This window comes from Chelonia mydas, chromosome 15 (assembly GCF_015237465.2).
Source record: "Chelonia mydas isolate rCheMyd1 chromosome 15, rCheMyd1.pri.v2, whole genome shotgun sequence".
NCBI classification, from domain to species: domain Eukaryota; kingdom Metazoa; phylum Chordata; order Testudines; family Cheloniidae; genus Chelonia; species Chelonia mydas.
In genome coordinates this window covers 6,082,673-6,109,191 of record NC_057856.1, presented here as the reverse complement: position 1 = coordinate 6,109,191, position 26,519 = coordinate 6,082,673, and the positions used below count along the sequence as shown (strand labels likewise).

General features: G+C 42.5%; 1 protein-coding gene across 2 annotated transcripts in view; it reads right to left on the bottom strand.

Annotated features, from left to right (window-relative positions):
- TPCN1 (two pore segment channel 1) overlaps nt 1-26,519 on the bottom strand; it is a 68,787-nt gene that overhangs the window by 27,828 nt on the left and 14,440 nt on the right. For both annotated transcript variants that reach the window (XM_043529294.1, XM_007071895.4), the window contains 9 exons: nt 11,443-11,567; nt 8,199-8,375; nt 6,769-6,882; nt 6,089-6,219; nt 5,398-5,486; nt 3,855-3,889; nt 2,913-2,971; nt 1,972-2,071; nt 667-783 (listed from right to left, as the gene is read on the bottom strand). In XM_043529294.1, the coding sequence (XP_043385229.1) occupies nt 667-783; nt 1,972-2,071; nt 2,913-2,971; nt 3,855-3,889; nt 5,398-5,486; nt 6,089-6,219; nt 6,769-6,882; nt 8,199-8,375; nt 11,443-11,567 (947 nt within the window). The remainder of the gene's footprint in view (nt 1-666; nt 784-1,971; nt 2,072-2,912; nt 2,972-3,854; nt 3,890-5,397; nt 5,487-6,088; nt 6,220-6,768; nt 6,883-8,198; nt 8,376-11,442; nt 11,568-26,519) is intronic.

Sequence of the window (26,519 nt, the reverse complement as noted above, 5' to 3'; positions counted from 1 at the left end):
CTGTAGGAGGAAGCATAGGAACATATAGGCCACTGTATTTAACTCTCTGTCTTAGGACTGCTTCTAAGCAAGATTTAAATGTCAGGATAAGATGCTGTTACTCCCACCTCTAGAAGGCACACACTCACTTATTACTCTAGAACCTAGATTATAGGGAAAGTCTCCTGGGATTAGCTCCTCTACTTTATCTCCTGATTAGAGGAAGAACAGAGAACAATCTTGCACTGAAGTTCTGTTCAGTTTAAGTGCCAAGTATTAGGTCTTCCACCACTTCCCTTGGAAAACTGTTCCACTGTCTAACAGAGCTCACTGCCAGGATACTTTTACTGATACTTAACCTACGGCTTTCCCTTTTGAATTTCATTCCATGACTCTTCGTTATACCCTCAATTCACTATGCTAAATCATTCCTCTTCTCCCTGGGTCTGTACAATCTGCAAAATATATTTATAGGCTTAACATTCCTGCTAATTGTCACTTAGCCATCCTCTATCTATTGAATCCTTCAGGTTTCTGATCACACTGAACTTTGTCATCAATTACTGCTGGTGGGACACCACCTCTTTAAACACTCAGTGTCTTCTGATGAGCTACTGGTGGGCATCAGCAACCAGTTCCAGTGACACAGGCTGGGTATTTCTTGCACATACACAGAATATTCCCTACCTGCTTGCTGACAAGCAGGCGGTAGGCATGTTGTATGGCTGTGCGTTTGTGCAGCAGCAGAGACTTGAACTTCCTCTTTTCAATATCACTGAAAGTGTCAAACACCACAGCAAGAAGCTGAAAAGAAACAGATGAGACAAAGAGGAAGTCAGGCTTTGATCGCTACAGCATATGGCCTCTTATGCTACATTGCATCTGGACACTTATGAATAAGCACCACAGAGAGGCACAATAGATGCCAGCAGTATGGATTTTCCTAGATGCTGTGCTAATACAGGGTATAGTAGAGTTAATAAGAATCTCTAAGCAACCTGGACACCAAAGGATTAACAAGAGCACACACCCACAGTTACATTTTTAAAATGGTGCATAGGTATTTGGCTACACAGCTCCTATCATCATTAACGAGAGTCACATAAAAAAGTTTGTACAATGCCTGTTCATACCAGGACAGTAAGCTCAGAAGAAGAGGGAAAGAGGTCTACTTTCTGCCTTTATACCTTCAACTGAAGCTTTGTCAAGTATACCCTCAACTGGCTAGCTTCTATAAGGCCCACCAGATGTAATGACATCAGTATTCATTAATAGATAGTGTTGCAAGGTAATACAGCATACAGCTTCTGTAGATGGATTTCCAGAGCCTTGTATTAGTTTGGACAAGCCAAAGTGAGCCTGAAAGCTCCAGTTGTGACTGAATTAATAGACTCATGCTATTCTATGGCTACAGCTGTGCTCCCTATTTAAATCTTTCAATACGCAGACACACCTATAAACAAGCACCCACTAAGGAGATCTAACTATGTGTAGGTGACATATGAGGATGTATACATGGATTGCAGAGCTAATCTTAGTACTGCTACAATTAAAGTCCTTCAGAGTTACCAGTTTTAACCATTTCAGACTCTGATTGGCAATTTAAAAGGGTTCCAGGTTGGTTAAGATATTAAAATGCTATTACTAGGTGATAATTCCGATAGGGATCCTGACACCCCCGTTATGACAAGAGCTTTCAAAAGGGGCCTTATCACAATGAGCAAACCACCGATGTGACACATCTTGAATGATCAAAAATCCCTGAAGAGGTCATTGCAGTGTTGTTACGAGAGATTGCAAAGATGGCTGAACATTATCAAAGAGACCTTGTTACAGGTATAATTGTTTTTAATCAGATAGACCCTGTTAAGAAATCATTATAACACAAAAGAGAACAGGCACTCTATTACCAAACCATTGCGACAGTTGAAGAACTCTACTGCAATATCAAAATGAGAGGAAGGGGAGTCCCAGCTGCAGTAAGAAACTTACCAAATTCATAATGAAGTAGAGCTCAATGGAGAGGTATACTATGAAGAAGACACAGGACCAGGGGTTCTGGGAGTAAGATGGCATCATCACATCAGGGAAACTGCCCCCCCAAAACATACAAGCCAACTTATTAGCAATCACAATAGTCTCATTCATGCAGCATTTCACACTGACTAGATGATCATACTATGTACAGGAACTGTGTATAGGCATACACAAATCACCATCCTCATATAGTTATGCAGACTATGTAGCTATACACAATATACAGATTATGAACCTATACATTACCTTTCAGAGTAGCAGCCGTGTTAGTCTGTATATTAGACTTAGTCTTTTGCGTATACATTAGCTGCAAGAGTTTGAAATGCAGTGAAGATTATGTATCCCTAAACATCCCAAAAGTTTGATGGGCAACAGGGACTTACAAAGTATCTATGGTTTATTTATGTTTTAATCAACAGTAGTATTTTGCAGTTCTACACAGATCTTATTCCAAGGATTTCAAGTTAATTAATCCTCACAATCATCCTAGAAAATGCACAAACATCATTATCCCCATTTTACAGATGGGAAAAAGAGGCAGAGAGAGGTGAAGTGACTTCCCCATGCCTGTATAACGTGTTAGTACCAGACGAAGGAGCATAACTCAGACCTCTGTATTCTTAGACCTGTTCCTTAACAGTGAGACCATCCTTCCCCTTTAGTGGCTTCATAATACTTAAGGGTGAACTACAGCAGTTCCTTCGGGGCAGGTCATTGCACATTAGGCTGCAATGAAGTACAGGTTCCCCACTGGGAAACATCGCTCTCATGCTACGAAGAAGAGGTCACATCTGCAGCCCCAGAGGTTTCACAAATAAAAGATTTGCTGTGAGAGACTTTTTCCCCAGAGATGACGGGAAGGGAGGGAGTCCCAGTAAAAGGAAGCATGGACTTACTTTGAAGTGGTCAGAAGAACGAAGAGATTCACAAGGCTGTTCTCTAAGGTACTGAAATACTGAAAGAGAAAAAGATACAAACCAGCCCCACATTGACACTGTCAAGGTTATAATTCCTTAACTAATTAACTAATTTCCTGACCTTTCTTAGTAGTTCTTGACATGTAATTGCATGCCCCTTCTGTGGGCAAACAGAAAGGTGTGGCATGTGAAATGTTAAAAAATTAAAGCTTGTCTGAACATTCCTGTAGGTTACTCCCAATACTTTTATCACCCTGTGGTCAGACTTGGCAGCTGGAACCTGTGGCTGTTGAGAAGTAAGGCCAGCATAAGTTGGGAGGACGAGAATAGGATTTCTTATACCACTCTTTCACTGCAGACCCAACTGCCTCCCACTTGGGATGGAACAGTACTATTTTCCTTAGACCTGTGATCAAGTGTATCACAAGAGGTTGCCAGCAGCTGTGCTGGGATCACAACTCTTTATTGGGTATATTCACTTACCTATCCAGGCAGAAGCACTAATAGCAGGGCAGCAAAGTACATCAAGGACATTTATATGCCAGCCCACAGGTGTGGTGCACTGCACTATAGATGCAGTTGTGGGTAGTGGGAGATTTGGCTGGCCCTGATTGGACTGAGATATCAAGAAGAGGGGTGACAAATGTAATGCCCCTTTTGGATCTCCTGACATTGAGTGGGAGATCATTTACTATTTCCCATTGGTTCTGATCCTTGGTTAACTATGTTACAAAAATAAATGGTCAGTCATGGCCCTCTGCCCTTCTTATTGCTAACTCCAGTTAAAAACTGCACCCCCAGAGACTATCCATTCAGGAGAAAAACTGTATCTATACCTTATATATACTATTTGAATTTGGTTTTCAAGATGACCAAATGGGTCTTAAAAAGCGAAGTCTGAAGTATTTGTTGTTTACTTACGGGATCTGAGTGGTTAGAGGAAAACAGATAAAAACCTAAAGAAATGGAAAGTGAAAATGGGAAGGGGGAAAAACAAAAAAGGACATTAATTTCAAGCAACAGAATAACGAAGAGTCCCTGTCCTCAAATCACGGCTATGAAACTTCAGATCATCAGCTAAATACTCTGTTATTATTTAATATCTGTATGCAGCATAATGCATGTGCACAGCGCTTTAGAGAGGATGAAGATATAGGATCTCATTCTCCATTGCACAGGCACCTTGTATCAGCATTTATATCTATGTTAAATGGGTGCAAGTGAGTGGGGAATCCTGATTTGGTAGCATTGTACACACATTTTTATACAATTGTAAAGGACAAGAAGGTGTGAGAATCAGGCCCACAGTCCCCACCCCAGATTAATCTGGAACACTGTTCTAAACATAAGGAGCAGCATGGAAGATGACGGACAGAGGACATCAGGGAAGAAGGTGGTTGAGGGAGAGAAAAAGGTGCCCCATGCCCCGGTCTCCAGCCTCACTAACATGCTTCTGCAGAAGAGAGCAGGATTTGGGTTTGTGAATCCTTTTTTCCTGATCTACTATTCCTTTCCTCTTGTCCCCTTTCATTAGTGATTTTATTCCATCTTGATTGGTTTTATTCTCTCTTCCCTTTCTCAAACTTTTGCTTCCTCTCTCCTTCTCCTTCCCGCTTTTCTTATTCCCTTTTCTCCCCTCCTCTCTCTCCTTCTCCAAAACAGCAAGAGGTTCTTCAGTCCAAAGATTTGGCACCTGCTCCCATAGTTGAAGATCCCCTCTACTTTCATATCCTTTCCCAGCTGGTGCTACAAAGGGTCAAGAGACTCAGAGAGCGTTCTCTCATTTCACAGAGTCCCATGATTTGACTGAAGACCTGGCATGCCGTAAGCTTGGACACGCTGGCTGGCCCTTAGGCTGGGCAGTGACTATTTTGCAGAAGAGGCATTGCATGCCAAAAGTTCACCATCCTTGGCATACTTAGTCACGCAACTGTTAAGTTTTCTAATACCATGAAGGTGAAAAGGTATTGTATATGTTACACAGTGCCAGTTCCAATACTGTAGACTCCTTGTACTTATTAACATACTTTCAAATGACCCCTCCAGAAAGCAAATTCTCTGATACCCTCCGAGGATGGCATTGTACAAGGCACAGTACAGACAGTAATTTTCAGAAGTTTAAATTGAACTTGCAGACTGAAGTTGATTAAGCAGAACTTGGAAGTCACACACAAAGCATACAAGAACTCCTTTTCGCAAAGTTACCTATTTCCCTTGTCACTCATGATGTTACCTTACGGGGCTGAAATCCCTAATTCCTAAGTTTTCCAACTCTTCACCTGTCCTCACCTCCCAGCTAATTATGAAATGAATCAGACAGAAAGGAAGTGAAGAGCCTGTCAAAACATCTTACGTCCAATCAGCTTTACATTCCCCCCTGCTCTTTTGCGGCATATGGATAATAATTATTGCAAGGTACCATACAAGAAAGCAGACAGCTTAACCCTTCACAAAGGCAACTTACCTAGGATGGCAAAGATCACCATGAAGAAAAGAAGGAGGAGGAGGATGTCAATGAAGGGAGGGAGAGACTGGAAGATCTGCCGCAGATTTCTGAAAAGGAGGAAACATTTACTCCATACTTTAAACTGAAACCTGTGCATGTGCACCAGAAAGTGAGGATGGCTCAATTCTACATTGGCAAGCACATAAACTGGAGAATCTAGTCAGTCTTTTTCCATCTCTCACTTCAATGATTGGGAATGGAATGCTCAGGATTTCTAGCACATTATGAAGTTCTGTTAGCTCTGAGAAATAAGAATCTCAAACTCATTCCCTAGACCCAGGTCTCCCATGCAGCAGTACAATGCTACATGGTCCCCAGAACATCAAGTAATTTTCCAAGCCATATTTAGTTTCTTTGCAGTCAGCCTTCAGGTAACACATGATACTAGTTTCACCATGTCAATTTCTTTCTGCAGGGTTAAGACATACAGCCTCCCAATAGGGCCAAAACATGAGAATTCTAAGGTACAGTAACGTTTCTGAGACTGCCTTGCTTCAATTCTGCATTCTTACAAATCTCCAGGGCAAATATGAAGTCTCTATGAAAAAAGCCTGGACAACCACAAAGCTTTAGTTTGATCTCTTTCTCAGCCATGACTGCAGGAATCAGCCAGTCGGTCAGATAGCCAGTCGGCCAGGTAGCCAGTCACCTTCTGACCGCTCCACAGTAGCGACAGTCCACCAAGAAGATACACCGCAAAGCTCTTGTTATCCTGACGTGCGAGGTCTGACGCACCAAAACCACTATTGCTTCTACAAACTGCACTAACAGCACACAGGTCTGCAAGGGGGAAAAAAGAAAAAAAAAAAAAGAGGAAGTGATCAGCATTACAAAGGTAACTTCCTCTTCTTCCCTCCCCGTTCCTGATTAGTAATGTTGGCTGAACTGTACGTTTGACAGACAGTATAAAGAAAAGCAAAAGAGCAGAGTTGTAGTGTTCAGGCACAGACATAGAAAGCATGGCTGGCATTACTCTTATGCCATTTCCCAACAGCCAGGCAATGGAATAGCGTTCGGAGAGCGAAGGAAACAGAAGTTGTGGAAGTGTATCCAGAGTGGTACGAGTTCATAGATGGTACACAGGGATACCAGTTGTGTTCCAGTGTTTTGTGACTAATAACCAGGGAAAAAGATTTTGAGGAAGTGAAAAGAACCCCAACATTCAGACATGGACAATAGCTCACATAATATCAGATGGAAGTTGGGAGACAACTCAATAAATGCCCTATATTTAATAGCCCAATATTTCTTCTGGTTCTGTGGTTACAGAAGACAGTGAAGGAGAAAGAATACTGAAGAAAATGACAGGCAGTGGGGCAGGCAGCTTACCTTAACCATGGTTCTTTTGTGTCTGATATAGGTGTAGAAGCCCATCCATCTCATTTTCATGGAAAGTTCAAAGACCACAACCACTAATGCAAAGAGCTCCAGGGTAGCATGGATCTGCAATCAGACCACCAATAAATTTAACCTCTCATTTTCACTGGTTCCAGAAAGCAGGGTTTTACTCTCCCGTCTCAAGAAGCTTGTGGCTTCTGTAACAAACCTCTGCTTTGTAGCAGTCAGGCTTTTCCTACAGAGATAGAACACCTGAATATATATTGAAAACATCTGCACAATCAGAACAAACAGTCCTCTGTCTTTTAAACATTCTTAAATATTCTTAAAGTTAGCCTGGCACTAATATTCTAAGGGTTAAATTAATGTTCAGCATTAATTGACAACAGCTGCTGAGCACTGGAAAAATCCAGCCTCACATCACTTAGCACTTTCTCTAAAAAGGCTTACTTTTGATTGAATTTTTTTTTTTTTGGTTTTATCCCAGAAACAACGTGTGATAAAACATTCAGTGAAAACGATTTTGCCATTTTTGATGTGCGACTGATGTATGGTAAGTATTTATTTCCATGTAATTACCTCAGTACACTTTTTGCAAATCTGTAACTCAGAAATGGCTCTTTTTGAAAGATCCAAGTCTGCATATACCCCACAATGCAGTACGGGAATAAGAGCTGGATGGAAAAAGAGCTTGCATATATGAAAAAGTAATGGATGATCAGAAATAGCACCCTGAACAACCATGGTAATAACCCTTAGCACTTAATTGTTAGGGTCAGCTTCACTGTTTGCAGGTGCAAGCTGCACTCACAAATCAGAGTGCTTGCACTTCTCACTATCTGATCTGTAGCCACAAAGAGGTAGTGACACAAACCCTCTGATTTGCACTCATAATTCATTTTTGCAAACACACTACACCCACAGAAAGGGAGGCTGGGCCTTTGAAAAAAATCTAACCATAAAGCTTCAAAGCACTTTAAAATTAATTCTCACAAACACGGAGAAGCAAGGTAAATATCTTTATATCCATTATAAACCTTGGGAAACTGAGGCACAGAGCTTCAGCTACTTGTCCACATCACAGGAGGAATCTGAGCAAGAGCTGGGATTAGAACACTATTCTCAAACATGCCAGGGGACAAGGATCTGAAATGTTTGCATTTTAAGAGCTGCTCATGATTCAGTTTGAATACATCATGGGTAGTATGGGTCTGGGATGATGGTGACCTTTAAAAGCATCATACATATGTCATGTCTTGATTGTTGACCTGAGGGAGCCTGATCTCTCCACATCCAGTGAAAACAACACTGCTTCTGCTCCCCCCATGCCCTTAAACAAACCAGATAGTATTTCTGGTGCTGCTGCCTTCTTTCTCTGTGCCCATCCACTCACATCATCATTCTGTGACTGAACTACATACATAGATGCCAAGGCGAAGAATGGGGACAGCAGGGGCCTCGCAGAGGGACAGCAGCAGGAGCAGCAGTGCCGTGGTCAGCTCCATTAGGTAGAAAAGGTGATTGTGTACAAAGAGGTAGGCAGCCAGCGCTTTGGCATTCTTGGGGTGGGTGAAGAATTTATCATTGTTTTCTCCTTCCTATAGAAAATAATAGCAGCAACATTAGTAATGTTTTACACTACAAGAGCACCTTCCATCTGATCTTACATACATCAAGTTAGTTTCATAACTGCCCTGTGGGGGAAGTAGTGTTATTCCCATTTTACAGACTGGTAAGCTGATTCATTGAGTGGTTAAGTGTCTTCTCCAAGTGGCAGAGACAGGACTAGAACTCAGAAGCTCTGGGTCCCGAGGCAATGCTCTAACCACTAGGTGACATGGCATATATTATACACAAAGCAAACCCACTTTTTTCTGTGTGTATATTTCAGTAGTACAAATTACATTAACAGCTGTGAGCTTCCCACTTAGAAAGCTATTAGTTTCTTAGGAAAAGGAAGTGCCCAGGTCATTTTGCAGGGTAGCCAAAGAAATTTAGCTAGCACTTGAAAAACTCTGGGATGTTGTTTATTTTTAATTATTTCCACATTTGTGACTTCCCACATCAAACTGATCAACTTCTCCATGACAGAACTCTAAAGAACTCAGATAACCAGCTGGCCCTGAGCTTAACAGTCATGGTTTCTTATCTTGACCTTGCAAAATGACTGTGCAAGGAACATCCTTTTGTAGAACACAAATACTGTCCCGTACATTCTGGAAAGGAATGTGGGAAGCTGGAGATCATGAAAAATTAAGGCAGTCTATATGCTGATGTGTCATTCCCTCTTGCTTCAGGATCTTAACATTAAAGTTCAGGTTTCACAGTAGCAGCCGTGTTAGTCTGTATTCGCAAAAAGAAAAGGAGGACTTGTGGTACCTTAGAGACTAACCAATTTATTTGAGCATAAATGCTCAACACTCCAACAGTTTGCTTGCAACTGATTTACAGCAGTAGCTTTATTACTACTTTAGCCCGTAAGGAAAAGACTGCTCTGGTACCAATGAGCTTATGTTTAAATAGGTCTCAGTCTTTCAATATAGGACCATCAAACAGCCACTTCTATTGTTTAAGCGAGAGGTTCTCACACTGTGGACCAGTGGTGACCTGCAGAGCACTTGCTGGTTTGTCTGAAGATGTCACGTGGTGCTGGCTAGTTTTTTCCAACTGGGACAATTAAATACATCTCTAACATTACATTTCTAGGTAAGGCAAGCAATTGCTGCAGTTACTATGAGGATATTAAGCAATTATGGATGGGAGGCTGGTACTTGTGGTCAGGAGTGGGAAGTGAGGTCAGGTCCACAAGACAGTTTTTCCATTAAGAGGCGATCCACACTACAAATGTGAGCTAACAATCCCAACTATACATATAAAAAGATGGGGTCTAAATTAGCTGTTACCACTCAAGAAAGATCTTGGAGTCATTGTGGATAGTTCAGGAAAACATCCACTCAATGTGCAGCGGCAGTCAAAAAAGCGAACAGAATGTTGGGTATCATCAAGAAAGGGATAGTGAATAAGACAGAAAATATCATATTGCCTCTATATAAATTCATGGTACGCCCACACCTTGAATACTGTGTGCAGATGTGGTTGCCCCATCTCAAAAAAGATAGAATGGAATTGGAAAAGGTGCAGAAAAGGGCAACAAAAATTATTAGGGATATGGAACAGCTGCCATATGAGGAGAGATTAACAAGCCTGGGACTTTTCAGCTTGGAAAAGAGACGACTAAGGAGGGATATGACTGAGGTCTACATAATCATGACTGGTGTGGAGAAAGTAAATAAGGAAGTATTATTTACTCCTTCTCATAAACACAAGAACTAGGGGTCACCAAATGAAATTAACAGGCGTCAGGTTTAAAACTAACAAAAGGAGGTATTTCTTCACACAACGCACAGTCAGCCTGTGGAACTCTGTGCCAGAGGATGTTGTGAAGGCCAAGACTGTAACAGGGTTCTAAACAGAAATAGACAAACTCATGGAGGATAGGTCCAGCAATTAGCCAGGATGGGCAGGGATGGTGTCCCTAGCCTCTGTTTGCCAGAAGTGACAGGAATGGATCACCTGATGATTACCTGTTCTGTTCATTCCCTCTGGGGCACCTGGCATTGGCCACTGTCAGAAGACAGGATACTGGGCTAGACAGACGTTTGGTCCGACCCAGTATGGCCGTTCTTACGTAACAACTTCGTTCCATTTAATCATCTCACACGGAAAGAGCCCATTCTCAATAGTTAAGTTCAAGCTTATGTTCTGTTTAACTTATATATAACAGTCAGTTCGGTGATCCACATTGCAAACAGGACAAAAAAAACCTAACCCAGATTAAACACAAGCTCCCACTCAGAGACAGAGCTAGCTTTACATCAGTAGGGCATTCTTATCTAGGCCTGACCCAAAACAAACTTGCAGAATGAAAAAAGAGCCAAATTGTGTCTTTTGGTAACTAACCAATTCAAGTTTCAGAGTAGCAGCCATGTTAGTCTGTATTCGCAAAAAGAAAAGGAGTACTTGTGGCACCTTAGAGACTAACCAATTTATTTGAGCGTAAGCGTTCGTGAGCTACAGCTCATTTCATCGGATGCAATTCAAGACATTCTTGGGCAGCTAAGCCCTCTTATTCAGATAGCAGCTTCAGGCTAGAGTTTGCTAGTTTGGATAAACAATCTGAGTGCTATTTAAGTTATGTCTACTTCACTTCAAGGACATCATCAACATGGCAATTGGTCAAGACAGCAACAAGAATAATTCTTCGATCTGAAGGGCTTAGCCTACTGTATGTGCCATAATCAGACAGACAATGTATTAACTCAGTGAACTTCCATTATAAACATGAGTTCACATTAGACTTGAATGAGGTTGAATGATTTGCTCAAGATCACACAGTGAGTCTGGCACAGTTAGGAATAGAACCTAAATCTCCCAAGTCCTCATCTTTTTTTCTAACGGTAAGGAGACACTCCCATTTAGAGAATCAACCCTGCAACCATGAAACTTCACAAATGCAGTTTTCTATATTTAATAATGATCATGATTTAAAAGTCCACGTTACCAATTTAGACATCAAAGGGTTACTCCCCTGTTCACAAGCCCTTGATGAGCAATTTCAAACACAGGGTGGATACTTCTACCACAACACTGAATAGCAGGCCTCACCTGGAGGTAGATTGCTGCCTCTTGGTAGTTCATTTCCCAGTTGTGTCTGGCAGATCTTTGCTGAGAATGGTAGTCCCCTGTTGCTGGGCTAGACATATCGTTAACAAGGTCATAGCTGCCTCCATCTGTATCCGTAGGGCAGGGCAGAGAGAGAAAGAGAGAGGTATGTAAAATTAAGTAGGCCCAGTTTGATCAGGGAGAATGCACCAGCCTTTTCTGGAACACAAGCAGGTCAAGCATCATGTAATAAAACAAGTGACAAGCATCAAGTGACACCTGAATACCAAGTGACAATGTAGACACTGGCTAATCGATTCTTCACAAGAAGCAGCTTTCAAAAACTAGCATGTTATGATCAGCACTCTTGAACTCAGCAGTTAAGAACTTCTGAATGTTTGAACATGAGCCTCTTATAATAGGACACGCTGGATTCTCTCAAAACAGTCACCTGCCCATTTAACATAATAAGAAGGTCTCTTGGTTCATGATATTAATGCTTTCAGGTTCATACCTCTACCATCAAGAGCAACAAATTAAGAGGAGATGACAAACTTCTGAAAACCTCTTTGGGGGCACGCAACCCACAAAAAAAACAAAACAAAAATACCGCAAAACTTTCTTTTTAGACCGAATACTAGGGAAGACTCAGGAAGAGTAATGGGTTACAGCAAGCAACAGAAACTAAATCATAATACTTAACATTATAGACAGCATTATATTTTCAGAGTGCTCTGTAGTCATTAATTCATCTGCACAACACTCCTGCAATACAAGTAAATATCAATATCCCCATCTTACCGCCTAAGAGAGAAAGTTAATTGTCTATCTTCATGTCCTAGGTTACTTTAAAACTTTTGGGGTCTTTTTAATCTCTAAAGAACCACAGAAACAAGAGTGCTCTATCATTTGTTTAACATTCCGTAGACAAAAATCCGTGTATAAAAAAAGGGTATTAGGGATAACTGCAATATTTTCCCCCAACTCAAATCCTAAAAAGCAAGGAAACAAGTTATGGGACACTACACAGCAAACTTCCTATGACAGTGACATTGTCAGTGGGCATGTGTGAAAACCAAATATTTGCTGACATTGAGGTTGTAACTGCACTACCACAAAGACAATACCCCCACGTCCAAAAGGATCATTATCCCGGTTTTACAGACGGGAACGGAAGCACAGAGAGGCTAAAACTTAATTTTTCAAAAGTAATCAGTGATTGCAGATGTCCAGGTGAATGGTGGCTACTCAGTCAATACTTTTTGAAAATTAGATTCCTTTAAGGTTTAGATACCCAAAACAAAAGATACCAAAAATTCACGTCACCTTTTTTAAACATTAGGCCTAAATAACACACCCAAGGTCATACAGGAAGGCCATGGCAAAACAAAGACATGAACCCAGTTCTTCCGAGTTCCAGTCCTATGCTTTAACTACAATGTCGTTCTTCCTCCTTGGTAGTTTTCTTACAGAGGTACACATAAAAATAGTTTTGCTGAGTCTCAGCATGGGAAGTAGAAGGATTTTCCTCTACAAAAGCCCCAGTCCTGTTGTTTCAAAGTTGCTATGCAGCAGTTCTTAATCTCTGTGTTATGAGTAGGGCCCTACCAAATTCAGAGCTGTGGAAAAAGTGTCACGGACCGTGAAATCAGACCTCCCCTGTGAAATCTAGCTATCGTAAGGGAGGGACAGGGCTGGGGTGTGTGCCAAGTGAGGGCTCCTACCATGCCCCCTGCTCCAGCTGCTAGTCCCCTCTGGGCTGGGAAGGGATGGGACTTACTCTTCCCGTGCACAGCCACTCTGGGGAGGAGATCAGACCCACCTCTGGATACCTACCCAAGCTGCAGGAAGTTGCCGGAAGTGGGTCTGATCTTCCCAATGCTGCTGGGAGTGCCCCAGCCAGGGGCTCCTAGCTGCTAATCCCAGCCGGGCTGGGAAGGGACAGGACTTGCTCTTCCCCAGCATGGCCACACTTTGAGGGAGATCAGACCCATCCCCAGGTACTTCCTGAAGCTGCAGAAAGCTCTGGGATTAGGCAGCAGCCCAAGAGGTTGCCAGAGGTGTAGGTAGGTCTGATCTCCTCCAGAGAGCGGCCATGCAGGGGAAGAGCAAGTCCTGTCCCAACTCACCCTAGCTGGGGCTAGCAGCTAGGAACTCTTGGCTGGGGTGCTTCCAGCACGGGGGAGATCAGACCCACTTAAACCTCCAGCAACTTCCTGTGGCCGCAGGAAACTCCGGGGGGGGGGGGGGGGGGCTGCCTTGAGATTCCACATCTGAAGGCAGCAGAGAAGTGATGGTGGCAATCCCGCGACCTCCCTACAACAGCTTTTGGACACCCTCCACCCCATGACCCTCTTTTGGGTCAGGACCCCCATGGTTACAATACCCTGAAATTTCAGATGTAAGCATCTTAAACCATGCAATTAACTAATTTTCAAATCCTATGGCCATGAAATTGACCAGAATAGACTGTGAATTATGAGACCTTATCTGGGGGTAGGGGGAAATTGTGACTGTGCTTTCATTTCTTCTCTCCTTGCTATAACGTTCATGCAGATTTGCTGAGGCACTTTGCAGCAAGGTCCTTCTCAAATGCCAGAATAACCCCATAAACTGAAGATTCAGTTCCTGTAGTACCCCTCTGGAAGCACCAGGGTAGACCTGACAAATATTCTGGAGCACACCAAGGAGAAGTCATTGAAAGTAGCTGCCTGTAAGGATATGGCATGCAAGGGACTGACAGCCCTTGTGTCAATGCAGCATGACAACTGCATTCTAATCCGGAATCAAATGAACATAAACACAGCTGCAGAGTGACCATAAAGAGCTATGGATCCCAGACTTCAAAGTGATCTAAACATGCAATGTTCAGTCAGTCAGTCTATTCTTTTTCTTTTTCAAGATGTGGATGAATTTGGTGACTATTTAATCCTCTCCTCCACTGAAGCCTCTATGAATGCAATGCTACAGAATGCTGAAGCCCAAAGTCTTCTATTTATCCGCATAACAGGTGCAGCATTTTTTTAAATGAAAGATTATAATCTGCAAAAATTTCGGAGAGACCTTTAAATGTGGGATCTGGTTAATTATTATTTTTAAAAGGATTGTGCATGCATATTTCAAGGAGACGTGAACTCCCTTATGTAAATTTTAGGCTGACAGCAGAAGCCTCCAAGTATCCTGGTCAGAGAGAATGTTTAGTGGAATTACAGAGGGACCGTGGTTTCATCAGTATATGCTCACCTCTCACCACATATACATTTTTCAGTCAATATAAAAAACTTTATATTTTCAAATCCCCAGCCCAAACAAAGCAAAGACCTCATTGGGAACTCTGCCCAGCATAAGGTCCAAACTTCATCCCATGACCCAAATGAATGAAGGGTTTTTTCCCCAGTTACACCCACCCACCCCTCTCTCTTGGAGCACAGACTAAAATGGAAATTTCAAGCCCAGAATGGTGAAATGTTTAGAAAAGTTATTAGCATGCAAAGGAAACAAAATTATAATGACAGGTTTCAGAGTAGCAACCGTGTTAGTCTGTATCCGCAAAAAGAACAGGAGGACTTGTGGCACCTTAGAGACTAAAAAATTTATTTGAGCATAAGCTTTTGCGGACTAAAACCCACTTCATCGGATGCATGCAGTGGAAAATACAGTACGAAGATCATATCTTTTATATATATATATATACACACACACACACACACACACACACACACACAGAACATGAAATAATGGGTGTTATCCTACGCACTATAACGAGAGTGATCAGTTAAAGTGAGCTATTACCAACAGGAGAGAGAAAAAAACCTTTTGTAGTGATAATCAAGATGGGCCATTTCCAGCAGTTGACAAGAATGTGTGAGGAACAGTGTGGGTGGGGGGGAAAATACACAAAGTAAAACTATTTCCCCATGTTTCATGACACATCCACTCCCAGTCTTTATTCAAGCCTAAATTAATGGTGTCCAGTTTGCAAATTAATTCCAATTCAGCAGTCTCTCACTGGAGCCTGTTTTTGAAGTTTTTTTGTTGAAGAATTGCAAATTTTAGGTCTGTAATTGAGTGACCAGGAGATTGAAATGTTCTCCGACTGGTTTTTGAATGTTATAATTCTTGACGTCTGATTTGTGTCCATTTATTCTTTTATGTAGAGACTGTCCAGTTTGGCCAATGTACATGGCAGAGGGGCATTGCTGGCACATGATGGCATATATCACATTGGTAGATGCGCAGGTGAATGAGCCTCTGATAGTGTGGCTGATGTGATTAGATCCTATGATGGTGTCCCCTGAATAGATATGTGGACACAGTTGGCAAGGGGCTTTGTTGCAAGGATAGGTTCCTGGCTCGGAGAACACTTCAATCTCCCTGGTCACTCGATTACAGACCTAAAAGTCGCAATATTACAACAAAAAAACTTCAAAAACCAGACTCCAGCAAGAGACTGCTGAATTGGAATTAATCTGCAAACTGGACACCATTAAATTAGGCTTGAGTAAAGACCGAGTGGATGTGTCATTACACAAAGTAAAACTATTTCCCCATGTTTATTTCCCACCCCCACCCCCTTCCTCACATGTTCTTGCCAACTGCTGGAAATGGCCCATCTTGATTATCACTACAAAAAGGTTGTTTTTTTCCCCCCCTCTCCTGCTGGTAATAGCTCACCTTAACTGATCACTCTCGTTATAGTGCGTAGGATAACACCCATTGTTTCATGTTCTCTGTGTATATCTTCCTACTGTATTTTCCACTGCATGCATCCGATGAAGTGGGTTTTAGTCCACGAAAGCTTATGCTCAAATAAATTTGTTCATCTCTAAGGTGCCACAAGTACTCCTGTTCTTTTTGAGAATTATAATGGAAACCTAAAAGAAAAGGAGTACTTGTGGCACCTTAGAGACTAACCAATTTATTTGAGCATAAGCTTTCGTGAGCTACAGCTCACTTCATCGGATGCATACTGTGGAAAGTGTAGAAGATCTTTTTATACACACAAAGCATGAAAAAATACCTCCCCCCATTCCACTCTCCTGCTGGTAATAGCTTATCTAAAGTGACCACTCTCCTTACAATATGTATGATAATCAAGGTGGGCCATTTCCAGCACAAAAACCTAGTTTGTTACCTTAACTACACACAGTTTTGTAACTGGCACCTACTACTTCTGCATTTCTTAAGTGTTTAAATTCATAATCCTAACCGTGCATTAATATATGTCTTTGCTAAATATATTATTATAATTTGCTTAACACCTGTGAGGACAAAATTTCTGAAAATATATCCTGCCAACAAAATATTAACAGAAGTGGAAACTCAAAAATGAACTTAACACATTAGCAATAAATGTCCATTTTACCTATGGCAGGATGTTAGGAATAAAAAGGAACCTCTGAGAAGCTGTAAAAATTGACCTGGAACTGAGGGTAGTGGGTGAGCTGCGGGAATCCTCTTAACTGCTGGTATCAACTGGCTGAGGGGACATGGCTACTTTCTGAAGACAGGTAAAATACCGTTCTTATTTGCCACCATCGTGAAATATCACCAGGACACGTGGGCCAGCTGCAGTTTGGGCTTGTGTCCAGGTGCCTCATCCACTCACTCAGACTTGTTCAGTTTGATGCAAGTCCTAAAATGACTGGAAGGCTTTCAAAATATCAGAACTGATTTATTTCATTTCTCTTTTTCAAAAATATTTCACCACCACCAAAACTTGATAATACCCACAACATTTAAGAGCATCAAAACTTAAGGTCAGATCAATTTAGCCACAGGTTTACAGCATTAGAAGCTTTTCCTTTAATCTCTAAAATAATGCTTTTTGAAAGAGAAACCTTTCCTTGAATGGAATCACACCAACATTTTGAATGGAAAGAAAAGGCAGCACTTGGGTAAACAAAAACTTTTCCAACATTTCATACACAAGATGCTCACTGCTGAAATACAAATGAGATGTTCCTGGGGGAACAAGTGCAAATACCACAACAGGTCTCAGAGCTATGAGTCAGAAACAAAAACTTTGGAGACTGCTATGGATTCTCTCTGCCCAAACAAACATCTCCATGCTAGTCTCACATAGACTGGAAAACTGATTAGTGAAGTGTCCCATTGCAGAACTCCATTTACTCTATCTGTTTATTCCCATTGGGTTCCAGAAGGTTGATCTAGAATCCAAAGGCACTAGTATCATCTGGCTAAAATAATAATAAATTTAAAATGTGACTCTCTGACTCTTGCTTGGCAGCCATCCAGGTAAGCTTATTTCCTCAGCTGCTCCCCCGATAACAATGACACAGACTAATGCAACTCTTCACTCTGCTCAGATCATGCTGTGGAACAGCCCCAACGGCATTTACCATTCGTGTCAGGCTCAGTAAGATAAGAGGATCTCTCCACGGGACTCTAGCAATTTTCCGAGTGGATAGCAGGCTGCCTCCACCACTGCATGTCAGTCTTTGCCTCAGGATGCAGATGCAGGATATTTGGAGATGGAAGTAGGCAGATGGAGAAGAGTCAAACAACTTAAGTTCTCCCCTCTGTTGTCTGAAAGTTTATTTTCACCTTCAGAGCTTACTCAAGGTTTTAACAAAAGCTAAACAAACTAGATTCCCTTTTACTTTCTGCAAAACAAAACCCACAAACACCACAACTTGTTCCCATGTGGAAAGTGGCTCAAGGCCTCAGTTAAAAGTTCATCCCTGCCATACCAGAAACAGGATGCTTTGATTTTTCAGAAGGCTTAGCCACTGGATGAAGAGTTTCTAAAATTAATTCTAATTATAAAGCAATGACTCATTTGCACTTTCCCCTTCTTTTCTTGGCACACATCAGAATCTGCTCACCCCCACAAGCGTACTTTCTGCAAAGTGATCAATGTAAAGAACCCCCTCTCCCAACCAAAAACGTTTGCAATTTTTTTGTGAAGTTCATAGTACAAAGGGGGCAAAGAAATAAACCAGCTGAACTTCTCACACAGATGGTAATATTTCCTCCACACTGATGTAACTTATCACAGACGTTCCCTTAATAAATAAATAAATAAAAGCCAGCTGGCCTGCTTACACAAGGCATCCAGAATGATACTGCAGGGATTCCAACATTTTCATTCACCAGAGCACAGCATGCTCCAGTGTAAATAGCTTCCATATGCCATCATTAAAAATAAAAAAAATTAGAGAGAAAGGAGGGACACAAATAAGAAAACTTTCCTCATGCCAAACAGCTCCTTTTATTAAACAACGTTCCCTGCCACGAGAGAAAGAAAACTATTGTCAGCAGTGTAAGCAACTTCTGCCACTGAGATTTGGGCAAGAGGTACGCTGCTTTCAGAAATGGATCAATGCCAGCACAAGGCCATGTGTAAACCAGCAGTAAGTATGCTGGATCCATATGACAGAACCAGGAGTGGAGCAATGAACAAGGAAGTCCCCCTGTGGGTTGGGACAAATCTCCTTCCCCATTCTGGATATCAATCCAAGTTGATATCAATTTGGCAAAAAAGTCTTCAACTGCATTTCTTTGATGTAGGGTGGTTTGTTTTTCTCTAAACCCTTCCTCCCCACAATGAGCAAACTGATAAATATAAAGTTATAATACAAACCATACAGAGTCTCTCTCATATTTCCCCAGAGCTCCATGCCTGGCTTCTGCTTACCACTTCCCCTGTGATTTTCTCTTTTCTGGGTGTAATACACCATTTAAGGTGTTGAAGCAAAATAGCCTTAGCTGCTTCTAGTTAGCTCCCCAGCTAACTACAAACCCTGGCTATGAATTAAGGCCACTCAGTAAGGCCACCTCCTAGGGCAGGGGTCAGCAACCTTTCAGAAGTGGTGTGCCGAGTTTTAATTTATTCACTTTAATTTAAGGTTTCGCGTGCCAGTAATACATTTTAACATTTTTTAGAAGTCTATATATAACTAAACTATCGTCGTATGTAAAGTAAACAAGGTTTTCAAAATGTTTAAGAAGCTTCATTTAAAATTAAATTAAAATGCTGATCTTATGCTGCCGGCCCGCTCAGCCCGCTGTCAGCCTGGGGTTCTGTTCACCTAGGCCAGCAGCAGGCTGAGCGGGGCCTGCGGCCGGGACCCCGGCTGACAAGGGGCCGGCAGCCAGAACCCCAGACGGGCAGCGGGCTGAGTGGCTCAGCCCGCTGCCAGTCTGGGGTTCCGTCCGCCGGCCCCTGCCACTCAGGATCCCAGACCCGTCCGCCGGCTCAGCCCACTGCCGGTCTGGGATCCTGGCCCTGCCCACATAGAATAGGTACCTACCTTCTCCCTAGTTCTAGCCCATTCTCTTCCTCTCTCTCTGCACTGAGCTGAGGGTGGGAGTGCACTGAGCACAGGGCTGGGGGTGAAGGAACAGGCTGGGGGGTTGGGGTGTAGGGTCTGGCCAGGAGCTAGAATGAGGGAGGGGGCTCAGGGTTGGGGCAGGAGGTTTGGGTGTGGAGTGCTTACCTGGGCAGCTCCCATTTGGTGCAAGGGGGAATGTGGTGGGGGTGGGGGTGGTGCTGGAGCTCCCGTTTGGTGCTCAGGATGGGGGTGGGAATGTGCAAGGTGCAAGAGTCAGAGCATGGGGGGTGGGGGAGCTGGGTATGTGAGGGGGTGCAGGAGTCAGGGCATGAGGTGTGGGGGGCTGGGTATGTGTGTGGGTGCTGGAGTCAGGGTTGGAGTCATGAGGGGTGCAAGGCAAGAGGCTGGGGTGTGTGTGAAGGGGGTGCAGGGGTCAGGGCAGAGGGCTGGGGGTGTGGGCTAGGGTTGTGGGGTGCTCCCAGCCCCCTGCCTAGAGCAGCTCACAGGCTGGGGGCTGGAGGGGATATGCCCTGATTCCAACCCCGCTCCCCAAGTCCCCATCCATACCTCATCTCCACCTCCTCCCCAGAGCAGCGAGTGCGCTGGGGCTCCGCTTCTCCCCCTCCATCGCAAGGGCCATCAGTTGACTGGCAGCAGGGAAGGAGAGGAGGAGGGGCAGGAACCCAGCACGCTGAGGGAAGGGGCTGGGGGCAGAGAAGAGCGGGCCGGGGCAGGCAGGATTTTTAATGGCACGCTGCTGCCTGCCAGGGTCCTGGCCGACGGCCCCGCTCAGCCCGCTGCCAGCCTAGGTTCAGCAGTGGGCTAGGCGGGACCAGCTGCTGGGACCCGAGAGGCAGCAGCGTGCCATTACAAATCGGCTTGCGTGCCACAGGTTGCCGACCCCTATCCTAGGGGCACCACTGAGGTGTGCCTTAACAGGGCTTTTGATTGCTATCTAACCTACCATTTTCCGTACATATGCCCACTTAAAAATTCCATTCAATCTGAGGTTTATCTTCCGTGTTTGCATTGTTACCATTTACCAGTGCTCAGTTATCTACTTTGGCCCACCATTCCTCCATCATGTTGGAATATTTGATTGTCTAAATCAACTGCTGACAGATCAGGAGTGCTTCACTGAGGGAGGGCAGCATCCAGCAGCACTAAATGACAGGCACTCAAGTAGGGAAACAATTCCAGAAACACCTGAATTTTCTTCTCTATCTTGGATTCGTTGCAGTCAGGCACAAAGACAGCACTGGCTGTTCCGATGGGCGATCTCATTGCGGCTAAGGACAAAGTTCAGACATCCTGGCTAATGCTGTTGGCTCTACTGGTGGCCTTACCTCCCCTGACGGCCTGGTAAGAATGGATGTGGTTGCATTACGCAGGCTTCATTTATTTCCTTCAGAGAGAGGTCAGAGACAGTTCTTCTCTGAAAGCCCTTACCAGTAGAGGGATCAGCACTATTGGTCCTTCTGTTCAAGCACATGTGAAGTCACTGGAAGGATACTGCAAGAAAGTATGGGACTGTAGTGGATTAACATCCTTCTTAAATTCAAAACAGTACAGATGCCCTTCTACCCCAAAGCCTGAAGTAGAGACCTGAATAAAATAAGAGTTCAATCGAGGAAAAAACAGAGGTGATGGCTGTTGAAAGGAAGAAGCATCCTGAAGAAGCATCAGGAGTGATGAAGTCACATCAGCATTATGAAGAAGTCTACCTTCCAAATGCCAACATTGATCTTGATGGACTTATCTCTGCTCCTGGACTCTCCGGCTAAGAGACTGCACCCGCTCTTCTCAGATTTTGACTGAGTCATGATAGTCTATACTTCTGACATTTCAAGACTAGTCTCACCCTGTGGGAGATAACACTGAAACCCACCTGGAAAGCACTGCCAATTTGACATTTAGTTGACCATCGTATAGGTCGTGTGGGCCAATGAGAGCACAACTCACCAGTGCTTCACATGTTTGACTGCCAGTTAAATTTTACATCTAATTTCAAGATTTTGGACCACATATGTAAAGCTCTGCATATACTAGAGCCCCAATAGTGCAGAAATGGCCTATTGCACACATCCTCTTTCCCACTCATTGTGGCAACTGTATTTGACAGGAATGCTGCGTGTGGTTGATGGTACCCAGCTCCAAACAGGTAAGACCCACGAAGGTAGAAGTCACTCTCAACAGAGATCAAGCTGAACCCAAACCCTGCTACTTACAGGGAACATATCTGCGCTCTCATACCACTGTCCTGCAGGCTCGCTCTCTCATACCAGATGACGGAGAAACAATCATGGCTGGGCACTGTGGGAAGCAAGTCACCTGGGGTTTTTTTTTATTGGTTTGGTTTTTTGAGCCAGTGGCTTTGTTACTGGGAGGCAGGGGATGAGAGCCATGTGAGAAGACCTGATGTACTTTAAATTCATATGTTGGTACCTGAATCCTATGGGTTGAGCACCTTAAATAATAAGTGCAATAAGCATGCATGGCATCCCTCTGGAGCAGGGATTTTTTTTTTTTTTTAAAAAAGTCTTCAGAGTAGCCTAAACAGCTTACTATTATAATTTCAGTGCCCAGAACATACAGTGTGTCCCCAATGACAGTCACTGTCATGCCACTCTGTTTCAAGAGAAATAATAGGTTGACTTGAAAGGTTAGCCTGAAATGCAGACAGTGTCATTAAAAAGAATGGTTGGTTTCAGCCAATCACAATTGTTAGCAGCCACAAAGTATGCAAATCCCTGCTCTCTCATTAGCTACTCCCCACACCCTCTATAGACAACAAAATAATACAGTCACCTCAGTGTCTCTTTTAATGCAGCTGTCTCAAAAATATTTAAATTTTCAGATATTTTAGCATAAAACAACTGGATGATACTTCCTGTTAACAACTGTAACCAGGACTATAAAGCAGCCTCGCCTTCTGCCTCAGTATTTAGTCCACAGTACAATTACCTCAACATGAGGCAATCTCAACTTAACATCCAAAGGACTGGATTATGAAAATTTTAAATGGGAGTTGAATACACATGCTGAAGGATTAACATACCCCCTCCCCAGCATGGAAAGCTATTTTAAATATATTATCACCTCTTTTATAAACCATGCTGCCTAACTCCTCATTTCAAACACAACACAATCAGAAACTGCGCTGTTTGACTAGATACGTCTATGGTATCTGTGGTAACGTTTGTGCTACACACACTTAAAATATTGGTATGCTAACATTAACATGTTTAGGGAACCAAAGACAATTCTCATTTTTGGTACAACAGTGTTCCTAGTGCACTATTGCAGTAGGAGATACCACGTTATCTGATGTACACGTTACATCTTAATATTAAATTAACAGTTTAATGACTTGTAAACAATTTCAAATGATGAAAAATGTAAGAAAGATTCTCTTACAAACCATCTCCTATCCAAACCCGTTTCCCTGTGGCAAGTACAGTGCATTTTCACATGAAAAAACAACGGAAAGGACAGTATAAAAAAGCAAAGATGAAAATAAAAACTTAACCAAGCAACCTCAGTTATTGCATTAAGATAGGGGTTCTCAAACTGAGGTTTGGGACCCCTCAGAGGGTTGTGAGGTTATTACATGGGAGGTTGCGAGCTGCCAGCCTCCACCTCAAACCCCAGTTTGCATCCAGCATTTATAATGGTGTTAAATAGATAAAAATGTTTGGTTTTTTTAATTTATAAGAGGGAGGGGGCCCTTAGAGGCTTGCTGTGTGAAAGGGGTCACTAGTACAAAAGTTTGAGAACCACTGCATTAAGACACGTACACCCCCCTTATGCATCTGTGCTGTTTGTTGCCTCATTTTGCATGCTGCACTGATGCTTATAAATACAGAATCCCAACTTCTTGCCTGCTCCCTCACTCTCTCTCTGAGTCACTCTGTGGTTTGTCTCTTGTAATTTTGCTGACTACCCAGTTTTGATCCCAGGAAAATCTGATCACTGTTGAATTTTCAGACACACACCCCTTAGATTCACAGGAGCCATGCGAGGCATACAGAAACGCTTTCCCTCTTTCATTTAGCTGGTCCAAAACACCTCTGGAAATCCTGAAGAGTCCTAAACTAGACTACTACTATCCCCAGGCATAATTGGCTGAACTCTGACTGATGCTTCACTATGACAGAAGCTGCTCCATGGACCAATTAGAAGCTTTCTATGGACCACTGGTATACACATATTACAGTTTGAGAGCCACCGAGTTCATTCATAGTTGGTATATAAAGTATGAAGGAGGGAAAGCGTTTCTGTATGCCCCGCATGGCTCCTGTGAATCTAGGGTGTGTGTGTGTCTGAAAATTCAACAGTGATCCGATTTTCCTGGGATCAATACTGGGCAGTCAATTCATGAAAGGTTGCATCCCATTTAAAAAAAAAAATAGGTTACTTATCACCAGTAGCTCTCGCTTTCCATCTGTATTGCCTTCACAGAGCCACACTGGAAGAGTCACATACCTAGCCCTTTTCCACAGTACCTTTTCCAGTTTGGCATTCAATTCCTACACAGAGGCTTTCTGGATGTAACATCACACAGGAGATTATTAACTACTATAAGAAGGGGCAGATTTCAATACTCTTACATCCAAAGTCTGATGATGAAGTACCTGCTCCTTTCTGCACTGCTCCAGTTGCTGAAGTCATGTTGTTTTAATTCAGGGGATTCTGACTAGCAAAATACATAGCCCCACTTATTTCTACATGTTGGGGCACAAAAAACACAAACTAGATCCTTTTTGCATATATTTAAAATCCCAAACTACTGTAAGTTTCAGATCCTTTATTTTGTCCATAACAGATCAAAATCAATCCTGCAAAAAGGAGAACCCTCAAACCACAATAAAAAATAAATTAGTCTCCACAAAGTGATTTTGACGGTCATTTTGTCTGTTCTTTCAAATGGTAGTATGCTTATGTAATCCTATTAGGCCTCTGATACCAGATCATAAATACATACATAAATTCTTACAACTGACTAATCTTAACTCCTGAGGTGAAGGCAGGGTTTGCAAATTTGTTTCCAACAGGGGGAAAAAAAAAAAAAAAATCCAACTTAAGTTGTAAGATCCATGTTTCCAAGACTACTACTTAAGCATATAGCTAACCTACCGAATTCAGTAGGAGAAAGGCAAGCTCCCTCTAACGGTGCAAATGCAGAAGGGTCAGTCAAAGAATGCATGAACAGAGTTTTTAATAGGCGTCAGACAGGAATCCAGAAAGACCATATCTGAATCCCCTAACTACTGTATGTCTTTAATACAGTAAGTTAAAATAAATGTTAGATATTCTCTCCAGTTGTGTTGCTCACTTCTAACGTAATGCTTTCAGATGTCAGCACCGACTATTTCTTAAGATGAAATCAGAAAGAGGTAATCCAAAACTGGCAATGAAAAAAGAAATGTAGAAAAATAGAGACTGGAAAAATATGAAATTTGAAAATTTTGTGGGGAAATCTGCATTAATCAGTAAAAACTGAATCCAAAAGAACCTGTTTATAAATGATCTCTTTACTAGCGAAACTCAATTTTACAAAGCATGCCCCTCTGCCATGTACATTGGTCAAACTGGACAGTCTCTACGTAAAAGAATAAATGGACACAAATCAGATGTCAAGAATTATAACATTCAAAAACCAGTCAGAGAACACTTCAATCTCTTGGTCACTTGATTACAGACCTAAAAGTTGCAATTCTTCAACAAAAAACTTCAAAAACAGACTCCAACAAGAGACTGCTGAATTGGAATTAATTTGCAACCTGGATACAATTAACTTAGGCTTGAATAAAGACTGGGAGTGGATGGGTCATTACACAAAGTAAAACTACTTCCCCATGTTTATTCCCCCACCCCCCACTGTTCCTCAGACATTCTTGTCAACTGCTGGAAATGGCCCACCTTGATTATCACTACAAAAGGTTCCCCCCCTACCCCCGCTGGTAATAGTTCACCTTAAGTGATCACTCTCTTTACAGTATGCATGGTAACACCCATTGTTTCATGTTCTCTGTGTATATAAATCTCCCCACTGTATTTTCCACTGAACGCATCCGATGAAGTGAGCTGTAGCCCACGAAAGCTTATGCTCAAATAAAATTTGTTAGTCTCTAAGGTGCCACAAGTCCTCCTTTTCTTTTCGCCAATACAGACTAACATGGCTGCTACTCTGAAACCCTTAATTATAGTGATAAAGCTCTGTGGTATTAAAAATATGTTCCAGAGTGCGAATACTTGTGGAACACAGCAATTATCACCTCCTCTTCCTTCTCTACTCTGGCAGAACTGGAGAAGAGAAGTTGCTAATATCTCATGAGGCTGCATACAAAGGAATAAGGAGAATCCCTGACTTCTTGTCTCACTAAACTGCTGCTTAAGGAAAATAAAGAGGAACCGCATAAGAGCAGCTCCAACAAGATTTAACAGGGAGTAAAGATTCTGTCTTCCAGAGGCTCACCCACAACTGCAAGATTTATAAGTTGTTTTTAGGTCATGAGGGATCATTATAAACATCTAATCTGACCTCTTGTGTGACTCTGGTAATAGGACTTCCCTGAATTAACTTCTGCTTATCTGTGGTTGCTAAAGCATATAATTTAGAAAAACCATCCAATCTTGATGTAAAAATTGCTAGTGATAGAGAATCCACAATAGCTCTTGATAAATTGTTCTAATGATTAATTGCCATCACTGTTAAAAAAAAATTTCACACTATTTCTAGTCTGAAGTTGTCTAACTTCAACTTGTACCCATTGGCTCCTT